This window comes from Rhopalosiphum padi, chromosome 1 (assembly GCF_020882245.1).
Source record: "Rhopalosiphum padi isolate XX-2018 chromosome 1, ASM2088224v1, whole genome shotgun sequence".
Classification (NCBI taxonomy): Eukaryota; Metazoa; Arthropoda; class Insecta; order Hemiptera; family Aphididae; genus Rhopalosiphum; species Rhopalosiphum padi.
In genome coordinates, this window is record NC_083597.1 from 86,912,467 (window position 1) to 86,924,048 (window position 11,582).

The 11,582-nt window shown below is 28.1% G+C and overlaps 1 protein-coding gene across 1 annotated transcript; it reads left to right on the plus strand.

Annotated features, from left to right (window-relative positions):
- The first annotated feature begins 433 nt into the window (after positions 1-433).
- Positions 434-4,369, plus strand: LOC132917960 (uncharacterized). The gene is made up of 7 exons (XM_060978976.1): positions 434-657; positions 1,140-1,209; positions 2,279-2,369; positions 2,506-2,591; positions 3,362-3,433; positions 3,533-3,607; positions 4,050-4,369. The coding sequence occupies exons 1-7, from the start codon at positions 553-555 to the stop codon at positions 4,235-4,237; spliced, it is 687 nt and encodes a 228-aa protein (XP_060834959.1). The 5' UTR covers positions 434-552; the 3' UTR covers positions 4,238-4,369.
- Positions 4,370-11,582: the final 7,213 nt, after the last annotated feature.

The window sequence follows — 11,582 nt, forward strand, 5'->3', positions numbered from 1 at the left end:
TATATTTTATTTAATATACAGACTATTAGGTATACAATATTAAGCATAATGCAAATTGTAATTTGTTCAACTCTTCAACAATTATTAAAACATAATAATCAAAACAAAAATATTTAAATCAAACTTTTATTTATAATTTAAATTCTGCATTCTGAAATTAATTACTATTAATAATATTATTTATAAATCAGTAAAAATTAATCTAAAACGTCGACATGTTAAATAATTGTTTGCTGAAATAATTAATTAAAATGAAAAATAACTAGAGAACTAATCAATTTAAAATTATGGAGTAAATATTCACTTGTTTTTACGTTGTAATATACAAAATTGATTACAATACAATTTAAAATCACGCATCTGTTTAAACAAAATTTTGTATAATCGTATTTTTTAATTATCTAAGTACACAATTCCATACAACTGTTCAAACTATATAGTTAAGTCATTGGAAATTCGAGATCATGATTATATAGCATATTATATTATGGATACATTTTTGTTTCGATTAAAGCTAATTGCCAAACAATTGTCGTTAAATAAAATCAAATAATGTCAAATCATCTTTCGTTATTTTCGGCGATCTTAATTTTCTTAGGAGGACAATGCTTTTATGGCATTCACGGAGAAGAACCACAGATTACACCAATTACTGATGTAATGTATTGTTAAATTAATTTTATGTTATTTTTAAGTGTAGGTAAGTACGCCAAGTACTAAGTACTTACTACTATTCTTGTAAAATAAAACGTATGATTGTACATACATCGGAAATATAACTAATACAACACTTAAATGTGTAAAAACGTTTTTTTAATTAATTTATAGTCTTAATTAGTAGGTATATAAATATTTCGAAGTAATTTAAATAACTAAGTATAAATATAAATATTTTATTTTATTGATAATTCAAATAATGATGGCTATACAATTATCTATGTAAGCGTAATAACCAATAACTATCATTCATATTTAAATTTCAATTAATAATTAAAATTTATTTAGAATTCTCTTCTGAGTTATTTCTTTCAAAATGATTTTTCAATAAACACTTAATAATTATAAAAATAATTAAAGTTCTTTTAATCTTTTCTCTAGTATCTAAAAATCTTATAATCTTGGCATTTGTTATTATTTAGATCACTGGCATGTGGTATGCAGTTATGGCGACTCCCTGTTCCGACGGCAAAGACTGTAATATTTTCTCGAGTACGGTTTTGTTCAACACATTAAAAATATCCTTAATATATATATATATATATAACCTAATACTTGAAAACAGTGTGATTTAAAAGTTGTGATTTATTTATTTATTTCAACTTTCAAGGCTACTCACCTTTGGGGCTTGGGCCCAGGGAAGACTGAGGCATTTGCAAATTTATTTTAAACAATAATATGGATCTTTTCTTTTTTTATTTATAAATCAATACGGCAGTTCGGACTTAAGCTTCACTTTTCCTAGTGGAACAGGAACTATTGTTACCGAGGGAATAAATCCATATATTGCACAGTTGTTCAAAAAGTAGTGGGTCAAAAACGTTGAACAAAAATATTGAATATCTAAATTTAATTTGATGACTTATTTTCTACCTAATAAGTACATAACCCGGGATTAGGTTTAGGAAATACATACAACAATTATTGAAGTAGACAAAATTTAGGTTTTGCTACAAAAATTTCGATGATAGGTATGGTAATTATAACAAGTTCGGATTTCTTTTTTTCTTTTTTAAAAATTACAATAAAATTCAACTGTAGTATTTATCATTTTATATTCATTATAATATGATATTAGGATATAGTTCCTATGGAGATAGTATTAAATATTATTTTAACATATTAACAATGTTTTGATTAATAAAGGACTACCTATATTGATTGAAATGTTTAATACCTTAAATGGCTCAAATCATAGAAATAAATTGTTATTATTAAAATAATTATTATCATTATTATTTACATACTTCAATCTACTGAATACTATTACTTTATACCATTAACAGTTTATTTTAGCGTTTTTTAGATTCTAGTTGAAGCGACGAATTTATTGGTGTTACTATGTGTGTGTGTGTGTGTGTGTTTTTTTTATCTGCAATCACCTTCAGGGACAGTGAAAATGCTTTGATTTTAAGCTTTGAAGATGGTTCTGTTTGCAAATTTGTGTTGAACATATTATTTTAATGTTAACGATTAATATATGATATATTGTAATAATAATCAGTAGGTATAATAGATATATTTAAACTTTAAAATTTAGCTTATTTTGTTTTATAAACAGATAACCAAAAGCCATGCAATTGCATATCAGCAAACTTTATTGCTCTCCAGGATGCTGGCTGGCAAATATACATGAGTGCACTCAACAACGAGTAAGTCGTTTTTCATGATCCAAAAAGTTATAAAATATCTGATCAAACAGTTAAGCTATTATCATAAATTATAATATACAAACTATTTTTTTATACCATTGTTTTACGCTTTCACGTACTATTATATTATGTTCAGCACTTCTCAAGTAACTGTCGATATGGGAGGCGCGTCGTTCACGCCGCCTGAATGTACAACATCAGTACAAGGTTTCATTTACAGCCGTAAGCAATAAACATATTGTATTATAATATCATTATACATTGTATACATATATACTAATACTATATTGTATAATATATATACTAACCTATATATATATATATATATTATATATAGGTATTATATATAGGTTAGTGTTTGTATAATTACTATGAAAAAGGGGGAAGGGGCTACACGGGGTAGAGCTTTGTTCTTACTTTTTTTTTTGCATATTTCTTCTTTTTATTCTAAAGTACATCCCTCACCTCTTTTTTGTTAGATAATCGTTAGATGATCTATTGGTTACAACATTTTTTTTTCAAATGTGATTTTACATAGGTAATTATCGAAACTTATTATACATTTAGATTTTTAGTTTAGTTTATTTGATATAACAAATTGTATGTCGCAAAACGGTAATTCACAACACAGTAATATCATTCATATTGTTTATGCCATCAGAAGAGACTGGACTCGAATTATGTTTTAAAATCTTTTTACTACTGCTATATGCAGTATGATTTGGGTATGGTTTCTTGACGTTTAATTTGAAAACGAACGTATATAAGAAATTGTATTTTGCATAAAAACGTCTACTTTTATGTAACGTGAATATTCCATATAACGACATATTTCTCTGTCTTCTTCTATAATTTTCTCGATTCGACTTTCGAGCACAATGATTTAACTATATAACTAATAAAATCTAATTATGTTTTATTTTATTATCAAAAATCGGTTTTTATGTGAAAAGAACAACTTACTATAATAATAGATAACGATTTATTTTTAGGAGCTACGATGGCATCGAGCGTATTGTCAAAATCAAAATACGGACTTTCTGAAAACGTTAAGGGAAATAAATGTTAGTACATACGTAAGACGACTTGGGTTTGATGTAACATCAAACATATTCGTTAGACAAAAATAATAAACTAATTAATAATATATAATCATTTTTTAGTTTTTTTGACGTTCAAAATGACCATTATCGCCTCTAATCTCGAATATGTTTATATGATCACCTCATTTACCACAAGTAAGGATTTGTATTTAAACGACTATAAGAGCTTATATATTATAATAATATATTATTAAAACATATTTTTTTCGTAATAAGTAATTTGTATTTTGTAATAGTTACATAAATTATTACTGGTTATAGACGTTATAGTAGAGCATATGCCATATTATAATCATTAATCAGTATAGTTATGTCTTCTAATCTTATAAATTACTTTAAATTTTAAAAGTTTAAAGAATTTTAACATTTTCTAAAATGAATTTTTGTTATACTTCACTACTTGCGCATAATCCAAGCACCGAAAAAATATGCATTAGGTACAACATAATTAACATAATTATATGAGATTTAAATAATTCGTACTTCATTATTTTGTTACATAAGACGTCATTATAATAATTATTATTTTAATGGTTGTCGTGCCGCATTACTTAATTGTTTTTTTTTTACATTTTAGATGAAAATTCGAGTGAACAAACAGTTATATGGTGCCGTAACAAAACTCCTGGCAAAAAAACTATTTGGACCCAAATAGATCAGCACATGAATAGACTTAAATTGGATATCCATAAATTAAATTTCATTAATCAAATAGGTTGCACATATCCAACGGAAAATCAATGCAACGAAATATTTTTCTGTTAATAATCAAAACTGCTATACTATACTGTAAGTTAATTATGTAGCAGTAAAACACAATGTATAATATATTATATGTATTATTGTATTAAACAACTAAAATTATTAAACATCAAATATATATTTTTATTATTATTATTTACATCAAATATTTTTTTTAATTAGAATACAATGTAAAGTTTTCAAAAGTTTAAAATACAGTTATAAGGATTATATACATAAATACATAATATACAACATCGAATATACTATAATATACCATGGTACTCAACAATATTGTTTTAAGTAATTGATTAGCACTATAATAGCACTAACTCGTATTATACTACAAAAAGGTATAATATAGTTGTATAGTCACGACCTCGCTCGTTGTGACGGAAAGTCCGGATATCACTACAGATTTTTTAACGATGCAGTTTGTCAGGTGGATGATTTTAGGATACAAATGATACTATGTAGGTACAGATATTACTGATAAAAGTCAGATATATACAAATGGACAAATAACTGGTTATATATTATATTCTAACTCGTATCTATCGACGTCCCTAAAATGTAATCATGATGCCATTGCCAATAAATGCATAAATTAAATAATTGGTTTGCCTATATTATCTCAGTGTTATAGAAGTTTCATTATTGACAAAATGGCATATGATATTATTATAGTGTTCTATTATTATAGCTGAAACTAAATAAACTTAATAAACAATTTTTTCAAGTATAGTTCATACTGAAACCAAATAATCTAAAAATGTATAAACTTGTTTTTATTATCTTCCTTGAATTTAATAAAGTTAAAAAATATGTTTATTAGGAGCCATTAATCTATTTTGAATATTAATAACTATACTGTCTTAATGTTACCGGCAGTATGTGTAATTCAGTAATTGCATATAATGTCTAGGTATTTTATAAAATAACTAAAATGACCAGACGAATTATATAATACACATATCCCTAGTTGTTATATATAATGCTTTATTAAAGTTAGGTAATAATATTATGTTATCGCTTAAATTAGAAATACCAGTGTAGTAAGTTAGTAGTTTTAAGTTCACTTAAAAAATGAATTCGTTCACGTTCACTTTCAGTCCTTAAAAAAGGAACTCATTCACGTTCACGTTCTTTAAAAAGACGAACGCGTTTATGGGTTGTTCATTTAATTTTTTAAATTTTTTTTTATGAATCGTCAACCTGCAGTAAATATAGAAATCCATAAACATATACGACTCAACTCAAAAATAAAAATACATACCGTTCACTAAATATGAACGTGAACGCGTGAATGTACGTTCATGAACGACGTTTTTTCCAAACACTGAGAAATACCATAGATATTGACGAAGTCGTAGAAAATATTGAAACAGAAGAAAATTGAACAGCAATTACAGAAAGTGAAACAACTACAAATATTATTGAATTAGAGGATCCAAGTACAAAAATTAAATCAAATAACGAAAATGCTCTTAACTTACGAAAAAATGCAACAAAAAATTAAGAAATTCAGGCTGATAAAATGAAAAAACTGTCAGACAAAAAGTGCTAAACGCGCCTAAAGTTTTCACTTCAAAAAACTTCTTCCAGTTGAAATTGATTCAACAGTTAGGATTCCAGTACCGGATGTCGACAAAGGCCGTTTAGATGCTCGCAATATACTAGCAGTTGTGACCGAGGTACATATTAAAAATATTTTAAACTAGTTTTTTTTTAATTATTAATTGTGTGTTTTTTAAAAGATGATGGTTTCTATCGACTGGGTACCAAGAATGGAACTTTAAGACAAGTATATGCTAGGTCACAGTTCACTGTTTGTAAAAAAAAACTATTACATTTAGGTGAGGTACTAGCTGAAAAGAGCATTGCGATCTGTTGCTAGTCAACAATCAACAGGCAGTGCGCAGAGATTTATAAAATGTACATGTAAAACAAGATGGCAATGTAAAAACTGTTTGTGTGTTAAAAAAAAAGTATTGTGTAACTTTCGTTGTCATTCTCGCCTTACATGTTGTAACAAATAGTTATCATAATTTAAAATGTTATAATGTTAATATAGTATACTATTATAAAATAAATCACAACTATTTTAATACTTTGCCTAAATATGTTTAGGTGCTCTATAAAATGTCTAGAAAATATGTATAACGCCTAGGCATTTTAAGCTAAAATTATTTTTTTAAATGATTTGCCTAAAACCAACCGGTGTTTTATAAAATACCTAGAGATTATATGTAATGACTATATTACACATATTGCCGGTAACATATACACTCCATTTGCCGAGAGAATATAGATACGTACATATAACTATAGTGCAGAGGAGTTAGGATAGTGGAGTGTGATACATATTTAGTTTGTGTAAATCAACATTCTCTCGGTGAACGGCTTATTGCGATGAGCTAAAATGTATATTAAATAATTAATAATAAATTATTATCAGAATCAATAGGACACTGCAGTAATGTACTTATTTCACCCTGTATAACTTCAGAAATAACAACTATAAGAACGACATCAATAAATAATTTTCATAAGTATTTTTGATCTTCATACATTATTGAACAAATTAAAATAGACGACAAACGCCACTGTGGCACACTTTTCCCATCTCATAACTATACTGCTGTTCCCATACCTATATGCCAATAACCCCTCTCCTCCACTCACCAATACATCATCATCATTCTGCTTCACCCTACGTCATCGTTATTCGTCCCCTATATTATCATAACCTCTCTCACCACTGCGTATACAGCGCCACACTGAGCTCATCCATCCATGATGTTTAGTGTGCCAACACGTTATGTATTTCATTATATGTCGATGACTTGAAATAATTATTTCGTTTTATTAAAACCTCTAATGATATAACTATAAGATCAATAAAATATGAAGTAATGGTCACATATTTTCGTTTCGTTCTATACGTTTCTAATATATTTTATTCATACGTAACAGTGATTGATACTTTGAATCAGTTATTATCGTTAAAAAAGTGAAAAATAGAAGTTACTAAAATTACTATTAATACTATTATTATTATTTAATAATTTTTTTTATTTTTTTTACTATTATTTTAATATATATTTTAATAATTCTTATATTTGAAGAAGAATCATACCACACCAAATTTACTGGGTCGAAAATCTATGATCGTTGCCATTTGGAAGTCGTATTTTATGAGATAATAAATACATCGCAGTTTCACACGAAAGGATAATAGACGATTTTAAAGCTGTTACATGAAAGTTGAACTTATACCACTTGAGATGCGTAACTTACCACAATGTCATTAATATACATTGAAGTTGAATACAATGCATTTATAGACCTTTGGTCTTATATGACTTAATACCAATTTAGTTTAATGCGATATGCAAGTGTATTATACACATATATTTCGGGGAAAGGTATTCTTGATTCTACTGACCACTTTGCAAATAACTGTTCATCCGTCCTATTCTACTGCGTCTACACTCTTTAATACCTACAGTATTTCCGGTGTATGCTTACAAGTAGTGTTCTGCTCGATGGTTCTAATTATTCAATGTGATCCTATTTTATGTCTCAATGTCTCTTGCATTACATTTTGAAAATATTTATAGATTTTATAAGTAGTCAATTTTTAATAATTGATATATATATACTCATAAATAAAAATAAAACAGTAATTCATTGTGTAAATATGAGTTTCAATTAAATTCAAACAAAAAACTTGCCTAAAACGGCTAATAACATTAAAATTTTGATTGGTAACATAGTGCAATAATGTTATAAGAAAATAAACAGGAAAAAAATTTGCCATATGGGCTAAACAGTAAACAGGGTAAACCTTGGAACAAAACAAGCTTGCCTACAAGGCTTAGAATTAATGTTGATTATAAAAAAAATGGTAAACAAATAAACTCAACGCACGCAGCAGCACAAACGTAAAACAGAGCGTTTAATCCGCTTCCACGTAGATGCGAAACGCTTTCTACGGGGAAGCGGATTGACGCTTACGTTTGGAACCACTGCGTGCGGATCAAAACCAATTGCCGGATCATCCATATCCTCACCCGACAATGGGCAGCCCACGTCATCAGTTGATTTGTCAATGTGCAAAATGTTGTCTATAATATCATCTATAGATGAAGTGATTGCGTCCAATCCACCGTCGTCGTCCTCCTCTACGCGTATAATCATTTGGTGAATAAAATTTACAGTGGGTGCCAAATCCTCAGGTATGTTGCCATCCTGGACGACGCCAAAACCGTTTAGAAGTAAATCATACGAGGTACAAAAAGACATTCTGCTAATATGTGACAATGTGATGGAAAAACAGTATAACGATGGCGTAATAAAAAATGGTTATAATGTTATGCGTTCAAGACTGTCGAAATGCAACTGAACTTCGTCGCCGAGAATTTCGAACATTTCCCAGACGACGGTTATTGCGATATTTTTATTACTGGCCAGCGAGTTCCAACGTTTATCAATCTAATCGGCCAGTATAGGTATAATATTTAAAAATGATGATTTCGATTTGTACTGTACTTTTAGATGTTTTAATTTTAGATTCTGAACGGAGTGATAATTGTATTGATTTACAATGATGTGTGTATTTTTTTATTTAATTTTTTAATTTTTGTGTTTGTCATCACGTTTCGGAGTAGTTATAAAGCTTCGATTTTTGACTTCAGCCCCTCCTTGAAAAGGAAAATTCATCTAATTGGTACTTTTTAAGGGGGGGGGGGTGTCAAAAGGTAGTTTTCAAAAGCGTCGGTACCAAATGTTTATATTATGGTTATCTATTTATAATTAAATTTTCAAAATATTTTGACCTTTTTTAAGCTACTTATAGACAATTAAAATTTTCAACTATTTTAAGTTTTTTTCCCAACATGCCGATAAAAAAAATTTGGCTATACAAAAAATTTTTAAAATTTAATACAAGGTTTATTATAAGTTGCATTTATCGTAGTAAAAAAAAATCAAAAATTGTTAGTCACAATTTTTGTTTATAAACATTTAAAGTTTAAAAATATATCAAAATCGCGAAAATTTGCAAGGAATTTTACAGTTGAAAATTCATAAAATTGTTGTGATTTATACCTAAGGTTAAAAAACTCAATACAAGATTATCTATAAGTTTTCCTACAAGTAACTTTTAAAAAAAAATTCCAGCGTCAATATAGAAAAAATGTTATGAGCGTATGTAATGAAAATTTTTTTCGAAATCATGTAAAATAATGTTATATTACAATTTAAATATAGGCAATAATATAATAATATATGCTATTATAATTATCATTGACTGACAAATCATTTCCGTTCAGAATCGTTTTTTGTATACAATGATACCTGTCATTGCATTCAAATTTAACACATCCATTATAGTGACCAGTGACCTACTCTTCCATCTCTACTATACAGTAGAGCGATACCCATTTTTTTAATTATAATTTTTCACGTCACACGACGTGTGGGGTGCCGGAGAACGTGCGCTAGTGATTTGTCGCCAAACTCCGTATAGTGCCTCCTCTTTTTCGTACTCCCGATCGCTGCAGTCGCCATCATGTGCGAAGGTTTCACCCGAGTACCACAATTATACGTACGTCGTCGGTTCGTCGACAGCGACATTGTATCTTTGTGTAATTCCACGGTGTTTGCGTTAACGCTGACAAGATGGTAATCTTTTACACTTCGGTTGTCGGCCGGCCGTTGCTATATCAGTCACCATATATACGTATAACTGATTATATTATACAAAATAGTTATTGAATGAATATTGAAGAAAGTTGATAGTATAAAAATTTTAAAAATATATAATGAAAATTTAATTATTATAATAAACAATAATATTAATTGTCAAAATAAATATGTCGTGTACCTACCTATGTTGATTATGACCTGTATTTAAATTTAAAATATATATTATATTGTTTATATTATTACTATTATTAGTAATATACTAACATAGGTAAACTTTTATTTGCAAAAAAATAAGAGTATGAATAATTATACCATTGATTATAAATACTAGTATTTTATCTGACCGATTTTAAAATTTTGGCGGAACATTTATACAAAGTCCACGGAATACCGGTTAAGAACCACTGTTTGTAGTGCATATAGTATATACTTACGCCGTATGGTTTCGATACCGTCACGTCCTACAGTGTTACGTAACGTCGCGTGGGTATAGGGATCACTACCTTTTGTTCCACAAATTTTTTTTCCAAAGTAAGTATATACAACTAAACTGTATGCCGTGCCCGTACGTTAAGGTCAAAAAGCACGTATAATTAAGCGTGCTCGTGGCAATTTTCGACCAAGGAATAATATATATATCGATGTGACCAGTGGTTGTATGATTTGAACAAAATCTCATCGGTGTTCCACAATATGTCAATGCGCTGTAACGCTGTAATATTATAAATTATAATAATATCATGTAATATTTTTGGATTCTCCTATGACAAGATAATATAATATTTTAATAAAAATTACAATTTATTGCTCTCAAAATAAAAGAATAAGCATAAAAAGTATACGTGTATTTACCTCACAGGTACATTTTTCATAGACCCTGCAGGAATGCATTTGAAATATTTTGCACGCGACCAAAATTACGGTCAAAGCTAGGTTTAGACTATTTTATAAGTCTGATTTTAACGGTATATCAGTGTTCTAATTTTACACTCGATAAATCCATTATAATAATATATAGGTACCGAGAATTATGAACTTACAACTTGCAATCTTGATAATAGTATAATTTGCAGGTTACAATTACATATTATTTTAATTTTGTATTGGAAGGAGTGACGTACAACAATGAATATATGGATGCAGATCCACCATCACCAATATAAATTAAATATGTTTAATATATCAAGGTGGCCAAAGCGGTACCGCGAAGTCAGTTTAAGTGTCATTATTACATTTATACTTATATGATTTGCATTCGTATGATACTTACTGATCCCAAGTTATACACAAGTCACTTATTGCTAAAGTGTTCCTGTAATATTTATATTCTAATAGTTGTTGACTTGTTGTGTACATATTTTTTGAAGAATATTAAAATAATAGCTCTTACTTGTCAGGATACTTTTTTTGAGACAACTGATTACTAATAAGTTCCATTAATGATTTAACCATTTAATACAATGTTTTATCATATATATTATAATTTATATAGTAGTATTCTATTTATTAGGTCACCACAATAAGCATTACACTCATATTGTTATTATTATTGAGCTACACGGGCTAAACATTCTAGTAATCTTATTGTATTTATTTATTAATAATTTATTACAATATTATTGTATAGCAATGTATTAAACAAGTACTCAATTTTCGT